This window comes from Lissotriton vulgaris, chromosome 4_1 (assembly GCF_964263255.1).
Source record: "Lissotriton vulgaris chromosome 4_1, aLisVul1.2, whole genome shotgun sequence".
Lineage (NCBI taxonomy): Eukaryota > Metazoa > Chordata > Amphibia > Caudata > Salamandridae > Lissotriton > Lissotriton vulgaris.
Genome location: NC_141691.1, coordinates 769527655 through 769554561, shown reverse-complemented (window position 1 = coordinate 769554561; position 26907 = coordinate 769527655). Strand labels below are relative to the sequence as shown.

At 48.2% G+C, this 26907-nt stretch overlaps 1 protein-coding gene across 2 annotated transcripts in view; it reads right to left on the bottom strand.

Annotated features, from left to right (window-relative positions):
* DEK (DEK proto-oncogene) overlaps positions 1-26907 on the bottom strand; it is a 361945-nt gene that overhangs the window by 185792 nt on the left and 149246 nt on the right. For both annotated transcript variants that reach the window (XM_086965102.1, XM_086965103.1), the window contains exon 6: positions 26222-26342. In XM_086965102.1, coding sequence (XP_086821228.1) covers positions 26222-26342 — 121 coding nt within the window. The remainder of the gene's footprint in view (positions 1-26221; positions 26343-26907) is intronic.

The window sequence follows — 26907 nt, the reverse complement described above, 5'->3', positions numbered from 1 at the left end:
GCTTTGTTTTCCGAAATGATTTAGTCCTGTCCACATAATATAGCAGATCTCTCCTTACATCTAGTGTGTGTGGCGCTCTTTCAGCCACTGACTGTGGGTTTTGAAGGAAAACTGGCAATTCTATGGACTGGTTGATATGGAAATGGATAGGACTTGGCATGAACTTAGGGTTAGTTCGAAGTACTCCCTTATTTGTATGTATTTGCATAAGAGGTTCTTGGATGGTTAGTGCCTGTAGCTCACTTACTCACCTGAGGGAGGTAATGGCAATTAGAAATGCCATGTTAGAAATTGTAATTCACATGAGTGGAGTGGTTCGAAAGGAGGTCCCATAAGTCTGGTAAGTACTATATTTAAGTTCCAGACTGGTGAAGGTGGGTGCTTTGGAGGGATTATCCTTTTAAGACCTTCCATAAAAGCTTTGATTAGTGGTACCCTAAAAAGACAGGTGTTGTCTGTTCTGTAGATATGCTGCTATAGCAGCAAGATGTTGTCTTAGAGAAGAGTATGCTAGATTGCATCTTTGAAGAAGCAAGAGGTAACAATGTTTTTGATGGAAGCATCTAATGGATTGATTTGGTTATTGTTGCAGTCAATTACAAATAGTTTCCATTTAGCTGCCTAGCATGCTCTAGTCGTTGGAAGTCTTGCCTCCTTGATAATGTTCATGCAATCAGGAGGTAATTTAAGGTATCCGAACTCTAAGACCTCAGGAGCCAGATCGCTAGGTTCATCTGATTGGGATCTGGGTGCCTGATTTCTCCATGGTTCCGTGTTAAAAGATGGGGTGAGAGGCGCAGTCTTTGGTGGGGAACTACTGAGTTTCAGGAACGGTGTGTACCATGGGTGTCTCGCCCATGTGGGAGCAACCAGGATCAATGTGAGTGACTGCTGACTTAGTTTTCGTGCCACTAGCGGAATCAGTGGAGCTGGTGGAAAAGCGTACGCAAATATGCCTGACCAGTTCATACATATCGCATTGCCCTGTGACAGCGGATGTGGGAACCTGGCGGCAAAATACTGGCATTTTGAGTTTGTTTGTGGCAAACAGATCCATCTCTGGCTGCCCCCATTTTTGGAAGAATGGTTGAAAAACTCTAGGTTGAACTCCCATTCATGTAGTTGTTGACTGTCTGCTTAGCAGATCCGCCACTTGATTGTCTTTTCCTGGCAGGTGTTCTGCTAGGAGAAAAATGTTTTTGGGAATTGCCCACTTCCATATGTTCTGTGCTAAATGGGACAGTTGTGGAGAGTGTGTCCCTCCTTGTTTCTGAATATAGTACATGGCTGTCATGTTGTCCGTCCGGATCAACACAGCCTTGTTGCACAGGTACTTTTAGAATGCTTTTAGTGCCAGAAATATTGCTAGCAACTCTAGTTGGTTGATATGCAGTCTCCTTTGATTGTCCAGAGCCATTGGACTGTGCATTGTAGTACATGGGCTCCCCAACCAGTCAGTGATGCGTCCGCTGTTAGTACGACTTGTGGAACCGGCTCCTGGAACAGTCGCCCCTTGGAAAGGTTTTGTGGGTTCCACCACTGCAGAGAGTTGTAAGCGCGACTGTCTACCAACACTAGGTCTTTTAATTGTCCCTGAGCTGGTTCCACTGCTGTGCTAGGCATTCCTGTAGTGGACGCATTTGAAGTCGGGCATGGGGGACAATGAATATACAGTAGGCCATCATGCCTATGGGTTGCATGAATACTCGAGCTGGCAAAGAGTGTTGTGGCTGAAATTTCTGAATGATAGCCTGCATGTTGGCTATCATTGATTGATTTGGATATGCCTTTGCCAGAGAGGTATTTAGCTCCCAGATATTGTTGTATGTGGGAGGGTTCTAGACATGATTTTGGGTAGTTCATGGAAAAACCCAGGCTGTGTAGCAGCTCGAGTGTTTGAGACATATGGCTTGCACACTGCAGGTACGAGTTTGCCTTTATGAGCCAATCGTCCAGGTATGGAAACACGTGGATGTGTTGCCATCTGAGGCGTGCAGCTACTACCGCTAAACATTTTGTGAACACCCTAGGGGCTGTGGTTACCCCGAAGGGGAAAACATTGGACTGATAATGTTGACCTATTGTGAACCGGAGGCATTTCCTGTGAGCTAGATGTATAGTTATGTGAAAGTATGCGTCCTTGAGGTCTAATGTTGCTAGGAAGTCGCCTTGCTGTAGTAATGGGAGTACTTGTTGCAGAGTGATCATATGGATGAGCTCCGAGTGTATGCATTGATTTAGAGGCCCGAGGTCCAATATTGGTCTGAGGGACCCGTCCTTTTTGGGAATAAGGAAGTATAGCGAGTATACTCCTGTTCCTTGGTGTTGAAAAGGGACTGGTTCTATTGCTCCCTTTCCTAGCATGGATTTGACCTCTTGTTGTAGCAGGGTGATGTGTTCTTTGGACATAGGACGTTGTCTGGGAGGTAGGTTGGGTGGAGTAGAAGTGAGTTCTAGGCAATAACCATACTGGATAATTTGTCTCCCCCACCTGTCTGTTGTAATTGCATTCCAGACTGGTAGGAACTGTTTGACTGCCTCAGACTGGTGTTAAATGGTCTGGAGGGAGTGTGATGAAGAAATGCGTTACTTACCTGTAACAGCAGTTATCCAGTATTGGTGTCTTTCATAGATTCACATGCCTGAATCATTCCCCGTCGTCGAGACGGGAGCCTCCGGTAAATAAAAAAGTAATGTCCATAGACATACATGGAGAGAAAGGGTCCAAGGGTCTCCCCTTAGCAGCCTTTCCTTGTCCTTATGTAAAAAGGACCAAACTGACATAGTCAGCCAATCAGCTCCGACCTCCCTCTAGAACCTTCCTGGGAGGAGCCTCAGTCCCTCAGATTTTCGTACGCACCCAGCTAGGTTTGGCGTAGTATAGTTCCGAGAGGGAAGTGAGTCCTTCCAGGGGAGGCGGGAGGGTTGCATGTGAATCTATGAGACACCAATACTGGATAACTGCTGTTACAGGTAAGTAACGCATTTCTTATCCAGTATTAGGGGTGTCTTTCATAGATTCACATGCCTGAATCAGAGTAGCTAGCAATCACAGTAGCACATTTGTAAAACAGCATTGCTCTGCCGTCATAGTAGATAATGCATATAATATCATACAACAAAGAGACAGCTTAGACATAATCACATCAGAGCAATAATGTGCATACCTGGAAGGCGGGATGTAGGAAGGCTCACCTTACTGAAAGAGATGGCGAAGCACCGCCTGGCCCACTGCCGCATCCTTCTGGAGTTCGATATCCAGGCAGTAGTGTCTGGAGAAAGTGTGCGGTGACTTCCAAGTCGCCGCTCTACAGATGTCCAGGATAGGTACCCCAGCAAACAGTGCTGCCGATGTAGACATCGCTCTGGTTGAGTGAGCCAGAACACGGTCATTCAAAGGCCGGCCGGCCTTTTCGTGGCAGAAGGAAATCGCCGAGGAGATCCATCTGGATATGCTTTGCTTCGTGAGGGGTAGGCCCATTCTTGGCCTGCTGTATGCCACGAACAGCTGTGAGGATTTCCTGAGATCCTTAGTCTTCTCTAGGTAGAACTTCAGGCACCTCATAAGGTCCAAAGAATGCAGCGACCTTTCCGCTGCTGTGGAGGGGTTGGCGAAGAATGACCTAAGGACCAAAGGTTCGTTGAGATGGAAGTCCGACGGTACCTTTGGAATGAACTTAGGGTTTGGTCGCAGTATCACCCTATCATGTCTGAATTGCAGGTAAGGGTCTTGAATGGACAAGGCTTGCAGCTCGCTAACCCTTCTAGCCGATGTTAGAGCCAGCAAGAGCGCAGTCTTCCATGAGAGGTGTTGAAGCGATGCCCTGTGAATGGGTTCAAACGGGTGACGCATGAGCTGGTTGAGTACCAGGTTAAGCTGCCATGTGGGGGGTACCTTCCGAGGCCTCGGGAAGGATCTGTATAGTCCTTTGAGGAATTGTTTGACTAGCCGACTAGACCACAGAGAAGGTCCTGTGACCGTTCTGGTGAACCTCGAGATTGCTGCCAGGTGGACTTTGATGGACGCATGCGCCAGTCCCGACTGGGCCAAATGCAGGAGGTATGGTAATATTTGTTCTGGTGTGATGGTGAGTGGCCGTAAGCCCTGTTCTGAGCACCATATGCAGAACCTCTTCCATTTGAGACAGTAGGTCTTGTTCGTACTGTCCGCTCTTGCTTTGGCTAGCACATCCTTGCAGTCTTGTGGGATATTCAGGCCACCGAACTCTCTGTGCTCAGGAGCCAGGCTGATAATTTGAGCGATTGGAGGTTCGGGTGTTGCACTTGCCCGTTGGACATCGTCAGTAGGGCTGGGTGTTGGTTCAGGTGGATCGGTGATTTGATGGATAGTCGAAGCAGATCCGAGAACCAGTGTTGCCTCGGCCAGGACGGGGCGATCAGGATCAGGGTGCATGGTTCCGCTTTCATCTTTCTGAGGAGCCGTGGAATCATCGGGAATGGAGGAAAGGCGTATGCAAAGACGCTGTACCATCCGATGGAGAACGCATTTCCTAGTGATCCTGGTTGGGGATGCCAACTTGCGTAGCACGGGCATTTGGCGTTCCTCCTGGTGGCAAAGAGGTCGATGTTTGGGACTCCCCAAAGAGAGAAGATGTGAGTGAGGGCGCTGTCCGATAGTTCCCACTCGTGGGAGAGGGACTTTTGCCTGCTCAGGGCGTCCGCGATGGTATTGTCCCTTCCCGGAACATATTCCGCTTTGAGTTGGATGTCGTGTAGCACTAGCCAGTTCCAGATCGTCTGTGATTCGCGTGAGAGCGAGAGTGAACGCGTTCCCCCTTGTTTGTTCAAATAGTGCATCGTCGTGGTGTTGTCCGTCCTGACGAGCACTGGGGATTTCTGGATGCGGGGTAGGAAGGCTTGTAGAGCCAGAAACACTGCTCTCAGCTCCAAGAGGTTGATATGGAGCAATTGCTCTTGAGAGTCCCATTTGCCGCTGATCTGTAGATCCTGTAGCACCGCGCCCCATCCCTCTAGGGAGGCGTCTGTTGTTACCACCAGCGGTGATGCTGGGAGGAGAAACGGTAAGCCCACCGTGAGATTGTGACGACTTGTCCACCATTGTAGAGCTTTTGAAATCTTCGGTGTGATCCGAAGGATGTCTTCGAATGAGCCAGTGCTTTGGGTCCATTGGCTCGCGAGTGCCTCCTGCAAGGGCCGCATTCTGAGCCTGCAGTGCGGGATGAGGAGTATGCAGGAAGACATCATCCCCAGGAGGGAGGTGTAAGTCCGAACTTTCAGGTGCTTTTTCTTTGCCACAGCCGTGGCCAGAGATAAGATTTTGTCTGTTCTTTCTTTTGAGGGGAAGGCCTTCGTGCAGCCCGTGTCCAACATGGCCCCTAGGAAGGTAATTTTTGTTGCGGGAATCATGCAAGATTTCTTGATATTGAGCGTCAATCCCAGATTTTGAAAGAGATTGGTGCAGGCGTTGGAGGACGTGACCGCGTCCCCAGGCGAGGGTGCTTTCACCAGCCAGTCGTCTAGGTAGGGGAAGATCTGGTGGCCCAGTTGGCGCAGGAATGCTGCCACAGGCGCAAGGCATTTCGTGAATATGCGCGGCGCGGACTTGAGGCCGAACGGCAGGACTTTGAACTGATAGTGACGGTCCGCCACCTCGAATCTTAGGAACTTCCGGTGAGTTTTGAGGATAGGGATGTGGTAGTATGCATCCTGGAGATCCAGTGACACCATGAAATCTCCTTTCTCTAGAATGCCCAGGATTTCCTGAATCGTCACCATCCTGAACGATTGGTTTCGTAGGAAGGTGTTGAGTCCCCGGAGATCCAGGATGGGCCTCCACTTGTTTTCTTTTTGTTGTACAAGGAAGAAGTGGGAGTAAAATCCTTTCCCCTTCGAGGATGCCGGAACCCTTTCGATTGCTCCTTTTTGTAGCATTGCCGAAAGCTCCTTTAGAAGCAGGCGTGGATGTTTGTGTGTCCGTCTGCGTGGAGGGGTATTGGGAGGGATGGAGGTGAACTCGAGAGAGTGGCCGAATCGAATAATTTGAAGAACCCACCGGTCCGTGGTGATGTACTGCCAATTGTGAAGGAAATGGGTCAGCTTTCCTCCAATTTGAAAGGACGGAGATGGTGTTCGGACTGGCTGGAGTAGGTGGTCACTGGCGGCCGCCAGCGCCCCTCTTGGTATTTTTACCTCTGTAGGACGATCTTCCGAATGAAGATTGTCTGCCCTGCTGTTGCTTGTTTTGGTACTGGCCTTTTTGATTGTACGAGAATGAGGACGAGGACCTGTTTTGATATGAGCCCCGATAGGAGGATTGACCCCTGGGCTTGTTGCCCCGAAAGGACTGGTTTCTAGACTGTAGAGAGCCCAGTGCCCTTGCCGTGTCTGTGTCCTTTTTAATGGCCTGTAGGGCCTCGTCGACCTGTGCTCCAAACAGGTGCTGGCCTTCGAAGGGCATGTCTAGAACCTTCGCCTGAACTTCTTGGCGGAATGAAGTGGCTTTGAGCCATCCCTGGCGTCTCAGTACGGCAGCTCCTGCAAGTTGACGGAAGCCTGTCATGGCTGCGTCGATAGCACAGTCTATGAGTTCTGCTGCAGAAGATTGACCCTCAACGAGCAGCGCTTTCACCTCGCCCTGAACGTCGTCAGGTAGTTCCTTTATGTAAGGGGCAATGTCCTCCCATAGCTGTCGATTGTAACGCCCCAGCAAGGCAATTGAGTTGGCCACCTTGATGGACATGGCCGATGTGGAAGTGAAGCGCTTGCCTATCGTGTCCAGTTTCCTGCCCTCTTTGTCCGGGGGAGCTGACAGTGGTGATGAAGGGTTGCGGGAGTTTTTCTGGGCCGCCTGCGTCACTACCGAGTCAGGTTTGGGGTGACCATTTAGGCAAGCCGCTGCAGTGAGTGGTGCCCTGTATTTTTTATCAAGGCGTGGGACCACCGCTGGCACAGAAGCAGGAGTGAGCATTAGCTTCTTTCCCTGTTCCCACAGAAAGTCTATGATTGGAACAGCTTTCGCAGATTTTTGAGGCTGTTCCTTGAAGTCGTGGAGGAAACAGTCCGTTTCCGTGGATTCCACCGCCATGTGGAATCTCTTCGCCGCTCTCTCCACCAGCTTGTGGAAACCCGCAATGTCCACCGGTGGGGAGTCCGCTTGGCGTGGTTGTGGCGAAGCTGGGGATGATGTAATATATTCGTCTTCATCAACCTGGTCCGAGTGGTCCGAGTGAACCTCCTGGACCTCTCCTTCCTCCAGTTCTTCCTCTTCCTCTTCTTCGTCCGAAGAGACCACCACTTGCGGATGGACTTCTTGGTGGGGTTGATGGTGAGGATGAGGGCGTTCCGGTGCGGACACCTGAACATGCGCTGGAGGTGTCTGATCTCCCTTGTCCCCAGGTGCGGGACTCTCAGGCGCTTCACCGCCTCTGCTAGGCTCCGGAAAGCGCCGCTTGTAGTCTTGCACAAGAAGTTTCAAGTCATCTACCAGGGTCGCCGGTAGGCATATCATGGGGGTGATTTCGGTGTGGGCACTGGCTTGGACAGAGTGTTCTTGATATGTGAATTCTTCTTGTTCCTCATCAGTGCTCTGGCATTTTATGTGAAGGTCTGAGAGTGAAGTAGCGGGATTCAGATGGTCATCCTCTTCGGATTCCTCGCTTTGGAAAATTTCTTGAGGTGGTTGCTTTTCCACCTTGCTAGGAGACGTTGTTTCCGGGGTAATTATTGACTTGCCCTGTTTGGTAGACTGAATGGTAGAGCTTGTAGTCGTCGAGGGGACCGTCGACGGTGGTAGCATCATGTACGGCGTCTCCACCAGCTTTGATTTTTTCCATGTTTCATTCGACGACGAATCGCCCGTCGACGGTGTCGTCGTCGAGTCCGTCGTCGTCGACGTCTGCGTCGACGGTGTCTGCGTCGACGGTGTCTGCGTCGACGGTGTCTGCGTCGACGGTGTCTGCGTCGACGGTGTCTGCGTCGACGGTGTCTTCGTCGACAGGCTCGTCGCCGGCGAGCCTCTCGTCGACGGGGTCGTCGACGAGGTCTTCGTCGAAGAGGTCTTCGTCGACGGAGGGGTGGACGAAGGGATCTTGGTCGTCAACGACTGCGCAGTCGTCGACGGTGCCTTCGTAGACGATGGTCTCGTCGACGAGTCCCTCGTCGACACTCTCGCCGTCGTCGGTTTTGACGTCAGGAGAATAATTGAAGAAACAGGCCTACCTGTAGATGAAGAGGAAGTAGTCATCGTCGTCGAAGCTGAGGGCGACGATGCTGATGTGGTAGATACTGTGGTTTTGACTGAAGTAGTCCTCTGGCTTTGTCTGGAGGACGGAGCAGGCATTTTGAAGGTTTTATCCTCCTTAACAGACACTGAGGATGACTCCGATCTCGCCTCAGAAGACTTTTTGTGGGTCTTCGCAGGAGGAGTGTCTGAGGGGCCCGGGGAAGCGTCCCTTGGCCTCTTGCTCGAGACAGCAGAAGTTCTGGAAACGCTGCTCACAGAGGACTCCAGATTGTCCCTGTTCTTAAGCCTGTCCAACCAGATCAGAAGGCGACCTTCTCTGTCTCTCACAGTCTTTTTGGGGAAAGACCGACAGATTGCGCATTTTTCCGAATTATGATCCGGGTAAAGGCAATAGATGCACAGGTCGTGTTTATCATCCACATGAATCCTTTTCTTGCTGCAGGAAGAACAGGCCCTGAACAGGGCTTTCTTCCCCGAGTCAGACATGAAAAAGGCAGTATAAATACACACTTACTTCAGGGATAGTGTGTTGAAGAAGTCCTTGAAGAGTTTTTAGGCTCAGAGAAAACTTCCAAGAGAGTTTGTAGAATTTAGAATAATCCTGAGGAGAGCTCAGGCTGGAGACTCCCTAGCACAACGTGCGGTAGAAAATCTGAGGGACTGAGGCTCCTCCCAGGAAGGTTCTAGAGGGAGGTCGGAGCTGATTGGCTGACTATGTCAGTTTGGTCCTTTTTACATAAGGACAAGGAAAGGCTGCTAAGGGGAGACCCTTGGACCCTTTCTCTCCATGTATGTCTATGGACATTACTTTTTTATTTACCGGAGGCTCCCGTCTCGACGACGGGGAATGATTCAGGCATGTGAATCTATGAAAGACACCCCTAATACTGGATAAGTCACTGTTTGGTGGCAGTCGAGGCTCTGGTGTTATTGCCTCCACGTGCTCTGCCCTTGTTATTATTGCCCCTTTAACCTCCCCTGTTGGAGCCCTTATTGAAGGAGCTTTGGGTGTCGCATTTGTATGCAGAGGAAGTTTGTGAAGTGTTGCCTCTTGCGGCGCCTCTGTAGGAGGACTGACAAAAGGAAACTATGTTGTTGAAACTGCAGCGCGCCCATAGATTTAGCAGTTTCAGTATCTTTCTTCATTTTGTCTAAAATGGTATCTACTGCAGGACCAAACAGGATGTCTTGCTTAACTGGTTGGTTAAGGATGGTGGATTGCACCTCGTTCTTAAAACCAGAGATGCGTAGCCACGCGTGTCTGCGGAGTAACACACTAGTGTTAACTGATCTGGCTGCTGTTTTGGCTGCGTCTAGTGCACATTCAATGGAAGCAGTTATAAATTTGCCTTCCTGTATGAGGTCGCTAGCTTGAGCTTTGAAAGGTTCTGGCAGGTGTTGCAGTAAACCTTAAAGCTGGTCGTAGTGCGCTCTATCGTAGTGAGCTAGGAGAGCCTGCGTGTTTGCGACCCTCCATGAATTAGCAGCTTGCGAGGCCACTCTTGCCTGAGGCCTCCAATATTTTCGACTGTCAGGAGGTGGAGCGTCTCCTGTTTGCGAGTTGGCCCTTTTGCGAGCGTTTGCCACTACTAGTGAGTCTAGAGGCAATTGGGATTTAATGTAATTAGGGTCTGTAGGGGCCGCCTTATATTATTTTCTCAACCCTGGGATTGATCACCCGTGCCCTGGCTGGATCCTTGAATATGTCTGGCGCGTGTTTTAGTACCCCTTGGAGCATGGGAAGTGTCCTGACATTTTTCTCGGAGGTTGGAAAAGTGTCAAATAGAAAATCTTCTATTGGGTCAGTGTGCATGTAGACCTTGTGGTATTTTGCTGCCCTATCTAGCAGTTGGTTAAACACAATAGTGTAGTCAGTAGGCAACTGCTTAGTAGGGTATGGGGAGGTGTCAGGGATGGGTTGTGTGTCATATGGATGATTTTGATCATCCCATGTGTCATCCTGAGCCTGTGGATCCTCTGGGTCATTAACACCTTGACTGCTACAGCAATTCCAGCAAGGTGCTGAACTCTACAGATTTCCATTGTTCATGACGAGCTCAGCTCGTCATAAGCACACGACCAGTGTACTGTATGACTAGCTGAGCTCGTCATGAGCAGGGAAGGGGTTAAAATCTTCCTGAGGATCTTCCCCCATGTTATCATCATCATCAATGTATTCTGTGTGTGTAGGAGAGTAGGGAACAAAAGGCATATTAGGATAGAAAGGAGAAGTAAAAGGTCTAGAGGGAGATGTCCCGAAGTCCTTTTTTTGGTGGTACAGGGCAAGTAGTGTCCGTGTCCAATGGTCTCTATTTTCGGGTATAGATGGTAACTTTGCCGGTTTCAGGGTTTATATACAGTTTTGATTGTTCCTCTGATTCTGGATCAGGATGGAAGAGTTCCTCTTCCACTGTCCGTGGCTTTGGCGCTGATGTTTTTGGCTTACTGACTTGCTTGTGACCTTTTGGCTCGAGGGCCTTTGGTTCTGGAGTCTTCTGCGGCTCGACAGTCGGTTTGGTAACCTTTTTTGGTTCGGTAGGAATATGCTACTTACCAGTATGCATCTGTTCTTGGCATGTAGGGCTGCTGACATTCATATCTGTGCATAGATCGCCGCCTAGTGTTGGGTCCGGATGATTGCACATTGTTGTCCTGGAAGAGTCTTCGAAGGATCACGAGATGGGTGGCTCCTCCTCCGTACTACAGTGCGCATGGGCATCCTGTCAATCTTCAGATTGTTTTTCGCCATTGTGGCAGGAATAGAGTATGATACAATAAGTGATGTCAATGCTAAGAATAATTCTGAGTGCCTCAGCTGCGACAGGCACCGGGGAGGAGGGAGGGCGATATGCATGTCAGCAGCCCTACATGCCAAGAACAGATGCATACTGGTAAGTAGCATATTCCGTTCGAGGCATGTGGGCTGCTGAATTCATATCTGTGCATAGAATGTATAGCAGTGTCCCCCCCCTAGCGGTGGTTGCCTGTGTCAGCTGCAGCAGCCTGAAAAAGAGTCCCGAGTACAGCCTGTCCTACAGCTGTTTGCTGTTTGGAATGTACATCTACGCAGTAGTGTTTGGTAAATGTATGTAAGGTAGTCCATGTGGCTGCTCTACACATGTCTTCTAGAGGAATGTTTCCTAGGAAAGCCATGGATGCCCCTAATGTGCGTGTGGAATGCGCTCTTGGGGGAACTGTTAATGTGCGCTTAGCTTTTTGATAAATTTGTATGCACTTAACAATCCATCTGGCTATACCCGATTTGGAAATGGGGTTGCCCTTGTGCTGTGGTGAGAAGGCAACAAACAGTGGGTTAGTCTTCCTGAAGGGTTTTGTCCTGTCTATATAGTACAGGAGAGCTCTTTTAACGTCTAGGGTATGTAGAGCTCTTTCTGCAACAGAGTCTGGATTTGGGAAGAACACTGGCAGTTTGATAGTCTGATTGATGTGAAATTGAGATACTACTTTCGGCATGAATTTAGGGTTTGTACGCAGTACTACTCTATTTGCATGAATGGCTCCTGAATAGTGAGGGCTTGTAGCTCGCCAACCCTTCTTAGTGAAGTAATTGCCACTAGGAAAGCCACTTTCCACGTTAGGAACTGTATCTCACATGAGTGTAGAGGTTCAAAAGGTGGTCCCATCAGTCTGGTTAGAACCACCTTTAAGTTCCAGACAGGGGAAGGTGGGTGTCATGGAGGAATCACACGTTTGAGTCCCTCCATAAAAGCTTTAATAGCCGGAACCCTGAAGAGTGAAAGGTGTTGCCTGTTCTGAAGATAAGCAGCCACCGCAGCCAAGTGTATGCGGATGGAGCTATAGGCCAGATTGCATCTATGCAAATGTAGCAGGTAACATGATGTTTTGAGTAGATGAATCCAGCGGATTTATGTCATTATTGGTACAATATATGACAAACCGTTTCCATTTCTCCGCATAGCAAGCTCTGGTTGTGGGTCTCCTTGATAATGTTCATACAGTCGGGAGGCAAGTTCAGGGTAACCAAACTGACTTCAGGAGCCAGATCGCAAGGTTCAACTGTTGCGGATCTGGGTGCTGAATGTCTCCATGGCTCTGCGTTAAAAGACGGGGAGTTAATCGCAGCCTTTGATGAGGCACCACGGAAAGTTCTAGGAATGTGGTGTACCACGGTTGCCTCGCCCACGTTGGAGCAACTAGGATGAGTGTCATGGAGTGTTGTCGTAGTTTGCGTGCCACTAGTGGTATGAGCGGGGCTGGGGGAAATGCGTACGCAAACCTGCCTGACCAGTTCATCCATATCGCATTGCCCTGAGACTGCGGAAACCTGGCGGCGAAGCTTCGGCATTTTGCGTTTTCCCTTGTGGCGAACAGGTCCATCTCTGGGTGACCCCACTGCTGGAAGTACGGGTGCAGCACCGAGGGATGAATCTCCCACTCGTGCATCTGGTGGCTGTGTCGGCTGAGCAGATCCGCCATCTGGTTGTCTCTGCCCGGGAGGTGTTCCGCCATGAGGAAGATGTTCCTCTGAATGGCCCACTTCCACATGCTTTGCGCTAGATGCGACAACTGTGGAGTGTGTTCCTCCCTGCTTCTGAATGTAGTACATGGCAGTCATGTTGTCCGTCCGGATCAACAAGACTTTGTTGCACAGGTGTACTCTGAAGGCCTTCATCGCCATGAAGATAGCCATCAGTTCCAGCAGGTTGATATGCAGCTTCCTCTGCAGTGTTGTCTTTAGTCCCTGCACCGTGTAATGGAGGACATGCGCTCCCCAGCCCATGAGAGATGCGTCCGTTGTCAGCACTATTTGTGGAACAGTCTCTTGGAACGGTCGTCCCTTGCAAAGGTTTTGTGGGTTCCACCAATGCAGAGGGATATGCACGACCGGTCACCAACACTAGGTCTTTTAACTGTCCTTGAGCCTGGTTCCACTGCCGTGCTAAGCATTCCTGAAGCGGACGCATGTGTAACCTCACGCGAGGGACTATGAAGATGCAGGAGGCCATCATGCCTATCAACTGCATGAACACTCGTGTTGGCAGCGAGTGCTGGGGCCTGAACTTCTGAATCAACAACTGAATACCGCTGATTCTTGCCGACTTTGGCTGTGCTTTTGCTACCAGTGTCTATAGTCGCTCCTAGGTACTGTTGTACGTGAGCGGGTTGGAGATGAGACTTTGCGTAGTTTAGTGAGAATCCGAGGCGGTGTAGGAGGTGAATAGTGCGCAACATGTGGCTGGCACATTGATGGGCCGAATTTGCCTCAACGAGCCAGTCGTCCAGATAGGAGGTACACGTGGACATGGTTTATCCTTAGGTGCGCGCGCCACGGTAGCCAAGCACTTGGTAAACACCCTGGGTGCTGTTGTCACCACAAAGGGTAGGACCATGAACTGATAGTGCTGGTATTTGTATGGTGAATCTGAGATACTTCCTGTGTGCAGGATGTATTGGTATGTGGAGGTACACGTCCTTTAGGTCTAGCGTTGCGAGGAAATCTCCCTGACTGAGCAACGGTAGAACCTGCTGTAAAGTAAGCATGTGAAAGTGTTCTGACAAGATGTATTGGTTTAGGGGCCGAGGTCCAGAATTGGCCTGAGAGACCCGTTCTTTTTGGGGATTAAGAAGTACAGCGAGTATACCCCTGTACCTTGTTCCTGTATAGGGACGAGTTCTATGGCCCCTTTTTGCAGCATACTGATGACTTCTTGCTGCAATAAGTCTATGTGCTTTGCTGACATAGGACGGTGTTTTGGGGGTATGTTGGGTGGAGTGGAGGTTAGCTCTAGACAACAGCCGTACTGAATAAGTTGTCTCACCCACCTGTCTGTGGTAATGCTCTCCCAGACTGGCAGGAACTGTTGTAATCGCCCCCGACCGGTGTTATATGGTCCGGGGGCAGTGACAAGGTGTCACTGTTTAGTATTGGCGGAGGATCTGGTGTTATTCCCCCGTCCTCTAGCCTTGCTGCGGTTTCCACGGTAGCCACCTCTTTTGTTCTTATTGTAGGTGGTTTGCGTGCTGCTTTTATTGTGCGTGGACTGTTGTGATGCCTGGCCTGGTGTAGCTCCTCTGTTACTGGAGCAACGAAAGGAACCTCCTCTAAATTGTTGGGACTGGAGGGCACCCATGGATTTGGCCAGGTCTGTCTTTTTTAATCTTTTCTAAGATTGTGTCCACATCAGGACCAAAAAGAAAATCTGGGTTCACAGGCTGGTTTAGTAATGTGGTCTGTACCTCAGGTTTGAATCCAGAGATGCGCAACCAAGCATGCCTCCTGAGAAGGATGCTTGTGTTGATGGCCCTTGCTGCAGTGTCTGCTAAGTCTAGTGCACACTTAATGGATGCGTTGGTAATGAGTTTACCCTCCTGTATTAGCACCTCTGCTCCCTCCTTGTAGGGCTCTGGCAAATGTAGCAGTTGCTCTAGAGTGTCATAATGTGCCCCATCATATCTGGCTAATAGGGCCTGTGTATTTGAAATCCTCCAGATATTAGCTGCTTGAGCAGCCACCCTTATCCCAGAAGCTTCCAGCACTTTAGATTCTTTGTCTGGAGGAGGAGCATCACCCGTAGTCTGAATTGGCACGCTTACGGGCATTGGAGACCACCAAGGAGCCTAATGGCAGCTGTCCCTTAATATATGTAGGGTCCACAGGCGCCGGTCTGTATTTCCTTTCAATCCTGGGGTTAATAACCCTTGCTCTGGTGGTTTCTTTGAAGATGTCCCCAGCATGTTTAAGGACACCCTTTAGCATTGGCAAAGTTTTTACAGATTTCTCTGAATAGGAGAAAGTGTTAAACAGGAAATCTTCCACAGGGTCAGCATGCATGTAACATCATGATTCAGAGCTGCCCTTTCAATCAGAGCGTTGAAGGCAGCTGTATCCTCCGTTGGTGAAGTTTTCACTGGATAAGAGGGAGGATCAGGAATAGTTTGTGATTCTCCCTGGTCAGCAGGGTCTGCCCAGGTTGGAGTCTGGTCATCCTGATCAGTATCCATAGGATAATGATATTGTTCCTCATCATCATAAACAATATCCTCTGTAGTGGGTGTGGGTGAATATGCCGAAGCGTCCTGGCCATAGTACCGCAAAGTTTAAAAAAAAAAAGACGATTGAAGTTGCAGAATCCCTTTTCTTTTTGAGTGGAATTTTGTAAGATTCCAAAGTATTGTCAGATCTGATTTTCCTCTGATAAATAGTGAGTTTACCAGATTCTGAGTCTGTGTAACTTGGACTGGTCATCATAAGAGGGCTCCGGGTACACAACGTCCTCCTCTGAAGGATGGCTCGGTGTTCCCAATGACACTTGTTTAAGGGTTTCGACCCTAGGTGTCGGATCGAGCGCCTTGGGGCGTGCAGTCCGTGGTAGTCTGAATTTTATCGGAGTCTCCTTAGGGAGGCCAACCTTCTTCGGCGTCGATGTAGGCCCGACCGAATTTTCCATTTCGCCAGCAGTCTTTTGGGCGTGCGCCGTCTTCGGTATATGGGGCGTCGAAGGCGCGCTCTTCTGCCTTAACTCGACGTGGTCCTTCAAAGCGCTTTTGGTTTTAGACTCGAGGCCCTTGACAAGCTGGGGTCTGTCGACCTGATGCTTCGGATCGAGACCCTTTCGAGACTTGAGTCCTTTGTTGATGTCGCTGTCCGTCGACGTCTTCGGTTCGACGTGCTTGGATTTAATGGCGGCCCTCAGCTCCCCGATCTTCGGTTCGACACTCTTCACTTTTGACCCCGCAGGGGCGTTGACACCAGATTTCTTCGTCGACTGATGGGTTCGAGGCTTTCGACCAGAGGACTGTTTTTAGCTATGTGCTCGATAACTTTCGGTTTCAGTTTAAGTATTGGAACCGATGGCTTATGTATTGTTTTCTTGACGCGGCCTATAGAACGCAGGGCTAAAGAACGTTCACGATATCGGCTAAGGCCTTCTGGCGATGCCTCGACCTGAGCCTTTGGAAGTTTGAGCGTCTGTTTCTGGCCCAGTACCCACTGTTGGGCCTGGTTCATCGCTTGAGTCGTCATCAAATGCTCCGATGGGGGATACGTCGTCCCTTACCTAGACAACGTTTTCAAACTTGCCGTGGTCTTAGTCTTCTTCATAATAGTCGGAGCCGTGCTCCGAACCGGGATCAGACCGCTGTTCGGGATCCTCCGCATCGACGATCTCATAGTCGTCCTCATCGAATATGTTCAACGGGTCGGGCGCTGGCTTCGACATAGTTTGCCTCGCTGCACGTCTGAGTCAAAGCGTCTTTTCAACCTGAATCGAGCACAGGCTAGACAGTTGTTCTCGTCGTGCTCCGGTGATAAACACTTGTTGCACACCGGGTGTACATCGATGTGCGGGTACTTGGAGTTACAAAGGCTCCGTACCATTTATGATCAGGCCTCCGGTGTCAAAAAGGCCAAGCGGCACTTAGACGTCCTGTTCAGGAAAACTGGAATAATAACTCGGCACCGATCGAAACAAAACAGACGACCCCGAAGGCCTTTTGGCCTTTTAGAAGTTTCCGAACTCGAGTAAAGAAAAGTACATCCGAATCCAATGGCGGAAAAAAACAATCTGAGGATGGGCAGGATGCCCATGCGCACTGTAGTCCGGGGGAGGAGCCACCTATCTCGTGATACTTCGAAGACTCTTCCAGGACAACAATGTGCAATCATCCGGACCAAACACTAGGCGGCGATCTATGCACAGATATGAATTCAGCAGCCCACATGCCTCGAACACCTTTTTTGGTTTGACATCTTTTACAGGTTTGGCAGTCTTTTTTGGTTCGGCGACTTTGAGTCGACTACCTTTTTCGGTTCGATCCTCTTTGTGCTAGACGCCTTTTTTTAGAGTCAGTGTCTTTGGTAGAGTTGATGCCCTTTTTCAGTTTGACTGGCGTTGGTTTATCTGCACTCTTTTTAGGATCGGGTGCTGTTTTAAGATCGATGACCTGTTTAGGTTCGAGGCTTCTCTTTGGCTGGATAGCTTTTGACTCAACCTTTTTTGGGTGGACAACCTTTTTTGGTTCGACCCCCTTCGGCTCTACGCCCTTTGGCTGGTCGACCTTTTGTTCGACAACCTTTGGCTCGTTGGCCTTTTTTGGGGTCGACGACCTTCGGTTTGACAACCCTTTTGGGTTAGACGACCTTCGTGGGGGGGGGGGGGGGGGGGGGGGGAAGGAATGTTACTCGGTCCTGGGCCCTCGGAAGGCTTTAAATTTGGTCTTCTGAGCTGACCGGAGGGCGGGGCTTCTGAAGGGCTTTTTCGATCTCGGCTAAGGCCTTTAGGCGATGCTTCGACCGGAGCCTTCGGTGTCGGGATAAGCGGCGTTGGGGGCTGTGTACTCACGATTTGTCCCGGTGGGATCTCATCGTCTGAGTCAGACTGGTCCTCGACGGTGACGATCTCTAGGCCAGAGTCCACCGCTTCTGGGAGGTCGTGTTCTTCATCGAAGATGTTCTCCGGTTCCGGTGACGATCGCTGCATCTTTTGCCTCGCGGCCCGTCGAATCCGGACGGTCTTCCTCAAGCGGAATTGGGCACACGCTGGGCAATTCTGTTAATTGTGCTCTGGTGATAAGCACTTGTTGCATACTGTATGCTTGTCAGTATGTGGAAATTTGGAGTGGCATTGTGGGCACCTTTTGAACTGGCCCCTTTCCATCGACAGCAGACCCACGCGGCGTCGAAAAGGCCCAACGACCCGCGTTGACGACCGGATCAAGATGGAAAGGTTGGTAGAGTCAAGAAGTACCGAACAATACAGTTGAACGCCAAACTACCAAGCCAATTCTTATACTGTGAAGGAGGCAAGCTTGCCAGAAACCGGTCCCCAGTAGCTGGTCTCCTTCCCAGTATAAGAATTGGCTTGGTAGTTTGGTTTGCCCTGTTCCCATCATGCACTGGGACAGGAACAGACTAATTTGCATGTAGCCAGGTTCTGAGCTGGGATGGTGCAGTGAGCTAAAAAACGGTGATGGATCAAGCCCTGATCTCTTGACTGGGTAGGAGTATTCTGCATCATTCAGAAACTCTGTCCATTACCTTTTCCAAAATCGAAGATGCCCATGCGCACTGTAGTCCAGTGGAGGAGTCACCTATCTCGTAACACTTCGAAGACTCTTCCAGGACAACAAAGTGCAATCATCCGGACCAAACACTAGGCGGCGATCTAGGCACAAGATATGAATTCAGCAGCCCACATGCCTCGAACATAAAGTAAAGTCAAATTGACATATATACTTCATAATGGGCCAGAGGCCTCTCATTAGTAACATATTCTAGAACCATCCTGGAAGGAGCTCTGGTCCCTCAGATTTTCGTAAGCACAGTGCCAAGTAGTACACTACTGAGAGAACCAAGACGAGCCCTTCCAGGGAAGGTGGGTAAGTTGCATGTGAATCTATGAAAGATACCAATACTGGATAACTGCAGTTGCAAGGAACGCATTTCTTTTCCAGTATTATGGGTATCTTTCATAGATTCACATGCCTGAATCAGAGTAGCGAGCAATAACAAGCACATTTTGAATGGTACAACAGTAAATCTCAGTAGATAATATCAATTGCGAAATGCAAAAAGGTACCAACATGCAATAGTAGAGAGAAATGTGCAAGTAGACATTAGGAAGGTGGGATGAAAGAGAAGGCTCACCTCTAGTGAAATAGATGAGAGCACAGCCTGTCCTACTGCTGCATCTTTCATAAGTTCAGTATCCAAGCAGTAGTGCCTGGTGAACGTATGAGGAGTCTTCCATGTCGCCGCTCTGCAGATGTCAGTTATGGGCACTCTCGCAAAGAGCACCATGGAGGTTGAGACTGCTCTAGTGGAATGAGCCCGAACCTTGGAATGCAGAGGATGTCCAGCTTGCTGATGACAGAAAGCAATGGCTGCAGAGATCCAACGTGAAATGCTCTGCTTAGTCAATGGACGACCTTTCCTAGGTCTGCTAAAGGCAACGAAAAGTTGGTTAGATTTTCGAAATGTCTCTGTTCTGTGTATGTAGAACTTCAGACAGCGTTTGAGATCCAAAGAGTGGAGAGAAGTCTGCTGCGGAATGTGGATTCGGGAAGAAAGACCGCAGTACAATAGGCTCATTAAGGTGAAAGTCAGATGGGACTTTTGGAATGAATTTAGGATTAGTCATCAGAATCACTCTGTCCTGCCTGAATTGGAGGAAAGGGTCTTGAATTGAAAAAGGCTTGGAGTTCGCTTACTCTTCTTGCTGAATGTCAATAAAATAAACTGTGGCCGACCAAGGTTCGCACTTCAATTTCGCAGTAGGGAATATCTAACTGATTGTGCAAATCACATCCGGAGCTAGCCACACAGAAGCTCCACTGTTGCAAAAGATACCAAATTGTATGGATATAGGATAGTGCACCAAAAGAAGAAGAGTCCGTAGCACATATACTTTAATAGAAAAAGTTCCTTTATTATTTGGTAATCTTTAAAAAAGCCCCAGCCAACGCGTTTCGTCCCTGAAAGGGACTTAGTCAAGGCAAAAGAAGTTTATAATATTCCAAATGAGCCGTGGACGTATAGATCCAGCGCTGCACGATTCCTAGGTACAGGTTGACAGGATTCTAATTTATTTTCCAAAGGTAGTGTGGTCAATCATAAGTCCGGAACAACGTCGTAGGTCAATCAGCAATAGTGAGAAACGAATAACCTTATTCGTATCGAATAGCTGATTCGTATCGAATAGCTGAAGAGTAAGAAGATAAGCGGTCCTTATATCAAAGGTTTGCCCCTTGGTGGACGAAAGGTCTGGAGTATACCGGCACCTTGGGCAACGTTGCTAATAACAAGAAACTGCAGTTGCACGTGAGAAAAGCGAAAGGGCAGGCATGTATCAATCCTGTTCACCACCAAAATAACAGAAGCCCCATGATGAGGGAACACTCTTCATATGCAACAACCCGTACACCAGTCGAACAAATATTCGACTATTCGCTACGACGTTGTTCCGGACTTATGATTGACCACACTACCTTTGGAAAATAAATTAGAATCCTATCAACCTGTACCTAGGACTCGTGCAGCTCTGGATCTATACGTCCACGGCTCATTTGGAATATTATAAAAACTTATTTTCAACCTGACGAAGTCCCTTTCAGGGACGAAACGAGTTGGCTGAGGCTTTTTTAAAGATTACCAAATAATAAAGGAACTTTTTCTATTCAAGTATATGTGCTACAGACTCTTCTTTTGGTGCACCATCCTATATCCATACTGAGGTAAGCGCCAATAGAAGAGCCGTTTTCCAGGAAAGATATTTGATATACGCTTTGTGTATTGGCTCAAAGAGATGCTTAATTAATTGAGCAAGCACAGCGTTCAGCTGCCAGGCAAGCGGTAAATACTTCACCGGAGGAAATGTCCTGAACAAACCTTTAAGAAATTGTTTCATGAGTCTGTTGGACCAGAGGGAAGTACGAGCTGTATAACGTCTGAAACGAGATAGGGCAGCCAGGTGAACTTTTATTAAAGCATGAGCCAGACCTGAGTTTGCCAAATGAAGAAGGTACGGTAAGATCTCTGCCAGTGATGAAGAAAAAGGATGTATTTTCACCAATTTACACCACATGCAGAACCTTTTCCATTTCAGGGAATAAGTCTTGTTGGTACTGTCAGCCTGAGCCCGGGCTAGAACAGCTCTGCAGTCTGGCGGGATGTTTAAGTTCTGGAATTCTCTGAACTCAACAGCCAAACTGATAATCTGAGAGATGCTGGATCCGGATGTTGGACTTGTCCGTGGTTCATTGTAAGGAGATTGGGGCACGGCTTCAATGGAATCAGCAGTTCCAGCGATAGGAGATAAAGCTCCGTGAACCAGTGTTGGTGCGGCCACGCTGGAGCTATCAAGATCAGGGTACAATGTTCTGCCTTCAGCTTCCTGAGGACCCTGGGAATCAGGGGAAATGGAGGAAATGTGTATGCAAAGGCGTTGAACTATGCGATCGAAAATGCATTCCCTAGAGACCCCTTCTGGGGACGCCAGTTTGAGTAATGTTGGCATTTGGCATGGTCTAGTTGCGAACAGATCCAGGTGAGGCTTGCCCCATCGAGAGAAGATGTGACAGAGAATTTGGTGGTCCAGCTTCTACTTGTGCCACACAGAGCGCGGTCTGCTCAGTGAGTCTGCAAGGACATTGTCCGTTCCAGGGACGTATTCTGCCCGAAGGGAAATGTTGTGCAGAATTAGCCAGTTCCAGATCTTTGAGATTTGAGACAACGTCAGAGACAGAGTACCCCCTTGTTTGTTGATATAGTGCATTGTGGTGGTGTGGTCTGTCCTCAAAAGCACTGGAAAGTTTTTGATCTGAGGCAGGAACGCTCGAAGCGCCAGGTAAACCGCTCTAACTCGAGAAGGTTTATGTGGAGCTGTTTTTCGGTAGGGGACCATTGTCCGTTGATTCTGAGTTCTTGGAGGAATGCCCCCCCAACCTTCCAGGGACGCATCTGTTATTATATGTAGCCAGGCTGGAAGCAGGAACGGCATACCTCGTGTAAGGTTCTGTGGATGAATCCACCACTGTAGAGCTTTTACCATGGAAGGCGTCACTCGGATTACATCTTCAAATGATCCTGTACACTGGATCCATTGACTGGATAGCGCTTCCTGAAGAGGACTCATATGAAGACGGCAGTGTGGAACTAACAGGATGCAAGAAGACATCATCCCTAACAGGGACTTGTAAAGGCGGACCGTGAGTGTTCTTCTGAATCGTACATGGGTCGCCAAAGATGCCAGTTCTGATTGACGCTCCTGTGAAGGGAATGCTTTTTTCTGAGCCGTATCTAAGACAGTGCCTAGGAAAGTGAGACGCTGGGAAGGCTGAAGGACGGATTTGTCTCGATTGAGTGTAAGGCCCAAGTAGTTGAAAAGTTGAAGACAGGCGTTGGAGGACTTGGTCATGCCTGTCAAAGAAAGAGCCTTGATTAGCCAGTCGTCCAAGTATGGGAAGACTTGGTGATGTTGCCAGAGGTACGCTGCTACGCTGCTACTGGAGACAGGCATTTTGTAAAAATGTGTGGTGCTGATTTCAGGCCGAAGGGCAACACCCGAAACTGGTAGTGCTTGCCTGCCACAGCGAACCGGAGATATTGCTGGTGATTTCTGTGGATAGGCACATGAAAATAAGCGTCTCGAATGTCTAGAGACACCATGAAGTCGTTCTCATTGAGGAGTTGAAGGACCTCCTGAATGGACACCATACAGAATGACTTTGAGATACTTGTTTAGGTTTCTTAAGTCCAATATAGGTCTCCATTTTTTCTCTTTTTTACGAATTAAGAAGAATCTGGAGTAGAACCCCTTGCCCTTCTGATCGCGAGTGACTCTTTCTATAGCACCTTTTCGGAGCATAAGTGATGGCTTCAATTGCAGCCAATGTAAATTCTTGTGGAGCATTGGAGGAGGAGGAGTTTGAGGCGGCGTTTCTATGAACTCCAGAGAGTGTCCGAATTTAACTAGTTGAAGGTCCCATCGATCCGTAGTAATCAGTTTCCAATTCTGTAGGAAAGAAGAGATTCTTCCTCCAATCTTGTTGGGTAGAGCGAAGTCATTGTCTTCTGGCTTTTAGTTTTTCCTCCTTTGCCACGAAAGGAAGACCTTGTGTAAGACGGCTGTTGTCTCTGCTGATACTGGGGTTTGTACTGCTGGTTTGAGGTGTACGAGGACCGGTAACCTTGAAAAGCTCCTCTTGAAGATTGGCATCTCTCTGGAGCCCCGAAAGGGAGGTGTTGTAAACTGGAGGGTACCCAGTGCCTTCGCTGTATCGGTATCTTTATTAATACCTTGAAGCTCCTCATCTATATGTGCTCCAAATAAAAGTTGGCCCTCATAAGGCATGTCAAGTACCTTAGCTTGCACTTCAGGCCGGAAGGTAGTTGCTTTGAGCCAGCCTGGATGTCTCAGCACTGCAGCTCCAGCTAGCTGGGCGAACCCGTTGATGCGACATCCATCACACAGTCAATCATCTCGGAGGCTGAGCGTTCGCCTTCTAAGAGAATCTTTTTTGCCTCTGCTTTCTCTTCCTCCGACAAAGTTCCCAAATATGGGGCGATTTCAGCCCACATTTGACGATTGTAACGTCCTAACAGTGCCATGGAGTTAGCCCGCGCTGTCAACGCGGACATTGAAGAAAACCGCTTACCAGTATTGTCCAGTTTCCATCCCTCCTTATCCGGTGGCGCAGTTAAAGCAGCCGAAGGATTTTTTGATTTGCGCTGCGCTGCTTGAGTAATGACAGAGTCCTGCTCTGGATGGCCAGTAGGGAAAGCTGGAGCAGTGTCGGGAGCCTTCTATTTCTTATCCGGCCTGGGCAGAACCGGGGCAAGGAAGAAGGGTTTTGCATGATTCTAACCCCCTGGGGTCCAAATGTACTCTATGATAGGTATGGGCCTAACAGTATTTTTGAACGGTTCCTTGAAATCATAAAGGAAGCAGTCTTGTTGGGTAGTTATTGGAATTTTGAAACGCAAAGCCGCCCTTTCTAGGATATTATGAAATCCCCCAATGACCTCCGGAGGTGAATCGGCTTGCGTTGGCACAGGAGATGCTGGACACTGAATGACGTAATGTCCCACTCGTCATGTGAATCCTGAAATTCCCCTTCCTCCTGCTGTTGCTCTTCATCATCTGAGGATGGAGGATGCTGTGCAGGAGCAGGATCCGGGTGAAGCAGTAGAGGTGGAGGCAGAGGCACAACCACTGAAGGTGGTGGAGGAGGAGTAGAGGGAAACCTCTGTAGTCCGCAATCGAGAACTGCAGATCCGTGACTATGGACGCAGGAAGACACCATAGGTTGAGGAGGAGGAGGAGGAGGTTGGAATTCCTCCTGGTAATTGTTGTACAGTGCTTAGCTCTCTTCTTAGGCTGGCACTCTAGATCGTTGTGGGGGTTCCTGGTTCTGGAGTTCTCATGTGCCTTGTTGGCAGTTGGAGCTCTGGTCAGATGGGGGATGGTCCTACTTGCTCTGTGTTGCATTAAAGCTGATTTCTACAAGTACTTACCTTTTGGACCTAGTTTGTACTTACTACAGTAATCCACTCGTTCATCCTGCACTTGTTCTTCATAATCTGAACTCTGATATTTTACGTGCAGTTCAGATGGGCTTGTAGCAGTCTGGAACATAGAATCCTCATCAGAGTCTTTGTTATCCAGAAGATGTGCAGGTGGTAAAGCCTGGACTCTGCTCGGAGAGGTTAGATCCGGTGTCAGAGTGTGTTTAGTAATTTGTAAGTGAACATATGCACTTTTCAAGGTAGGTTTCTGTGTCGTTGTCGAGCCAGTCGTCAGGGCGGTAGTCGACGGGGGGACGTAGACGACTGATCCAGAAGGTATAGTCGACTGTCGTAGACGACGACTCATCGACGGAGCCTTCGTCGAAGTGGATCTGAAGTTCCCCACCTTGTTGAATGCAAAAGGGGGGGGGGTCGAGTATTTTGTTTCAACGTCATGTACGTAGTCGGAGAAGGCAGGTTCGACAAGTTGGATTCAGCAGTCTTTAGTTGCGATATAAGGTATTGGTTTGTTCACAAAAGTTAAAACGTTTGTGCAAAGGGTATGGTCAAGCAAAGTTCGAGCAATTGAGAACGTGGTGGGGGAGGTGGTAGAGCTGGAAGCTAAGGGGTGAGCTTTCAATGCGGAGGATAGACCTTGATTTGGTAGCATAGACAGTACATGGTTAGCCAATTAATTCCTAATTCTCAAAGAGGATGTCAAACGGTTCTAGGTTTCGGTCAGATGCTTGTTTAAGGATGTTCTCATTGTGGTATAGGGAGATGTCAAGATCAGCTTGGAGGACTGGTGAGGGTATACTGGATAATTGAAAACTGAGGTGTTCGATTGGTTTGGATCGGAGCATGGGGTCCAATTCTTCCTAAAGGATAGTGTTTGGCTTTTCAGTTATATTGTTTTCCAGTTATGGGAATTCATTTGGTTTGCTGGGTAGACTGATATTTCTAAGAAAATGATATGCCAAACAATTGCTGAGCAATTTTTGTTACCTTAAGTTGCTGGCACAAAGTGCACTCTACCTCGATCCTCCCTAATCACATCCCTCTGTGGTCCCCAATTACCACAGTACAGTCAAGTGATTCGAGAAAAAGCTTGATACCTCTCAAATGTCATTCTTGAATCACGTTAGAAATGTGCAGAACAATAAAAAAAATCCTGTTAAGTGTATCCTGGTCACTGAAGCTACATCAGACTCAGTCATAGAAAAGACAACAGTTTGAGTTGACGGTTTGCATGGCAAGGACCTAATATTAGAAAATGTAGTGAATATAGTTTAGATTTGGTGACGCAATTGTAAACTATAAAAGGTAGCAGTTACCTTTGACTTCGCTAAGGTATACTACAATTGACAACTTTCTTATGTACAAAGCAATGGGACGAGGAGTAATCTTAAGCATGAAGTGGAATGAATGCGCCAATTCGCTTCAGCATACAGGAAATTCGTAAATGTTCTAAAGAAAGCTAAATGTATACTACCTATATTTTCAGAAAAGGACTATCCATTGGACTCCTTTATTTTATATGTACCAGATTCAGCCCTTTTTGAAACCATCACCTAAGGCACCCAGCTGTTCCTAGGACAGAAAGTGAAGGTTACTGTAACTTAATGAAATGCAAGTGTTTCTGTTCAGCGGCAATGCGCCACCTGCGAGTTCATATGTAATAAAAAAAAATATATCAAATTACGCTTGTTTGTGCATTGTACGCACAAAAATAGATACGGACAACTTCTTGCGCTGGTGCCAGATTGTAGATCTATATAAAATCTATGTATGTATTACAGGGGACAAAATGCACTAGAAAGGGTCTGCATGCAAAAATGTATGCAATAACAGACCTACTCTATACGTCTCATTGCATCTAACAGACTTCGGATGAGGTAGTCTTAGCATTATAAACGTGCCAAACATGAATAAAAAAAATATATTTAAAAAAAAGAAAATCAAATCACTGCCTTTAAAGTCATCAGCAATGCGAAACCTTTCCTATAACTCACCTTTCCAGAAGGCTTTGGCTCCATTAAGAAGTTCATAATTCTCGTAATAAGTTCAGGATTCGATCCAGATCTCTCCAAATCTAGAACTTCACAAATAATCTTCATCATTGCTTTAGTGTATCTGCACAGAAAGAGAACACTTTGCATTATAAACCTTCAACTGAAAGTATAGTGTAAGGCATGGGTACTCAAACTCTCTCGGTGGCGAAATTTACAGTGTTTGTGGCCGAGGGCCGCACTGGTGGAGGCGGGGTTGGGGAGGGAGGGGGGGGACGAGAAAAAAAAAAAAAAAGACCGTGAGGTTGAACACTGGCCCCTGCACACGACGGATAAGTTGCTTACCTGTAATGCTAGTTCTCTTCCAGGGGTATCCTGTTCAAAAAGTCATAAGCACTGAATATTCCCGCCCATGTGCGGGACCGCGGAAACAATATACAAAAAATATATGTAAAAACACATATCCAACACTACATATATGTACGTACATATATTATTTTTCTCACACCAATGCAGCCCCAAAGAAGAGGCTAAACCAATGTAAAACCTTGTACATGTACTGCAATTATGAAGGAAACAAAGAACACATTAAATCAAATAACCTTTGAATTTTATGTTTTAATGAGAATCAAGCTGCATTGAAAAGCAATAATATAGAAAATGAAAGCATTTTCAACCAACAAGCACTG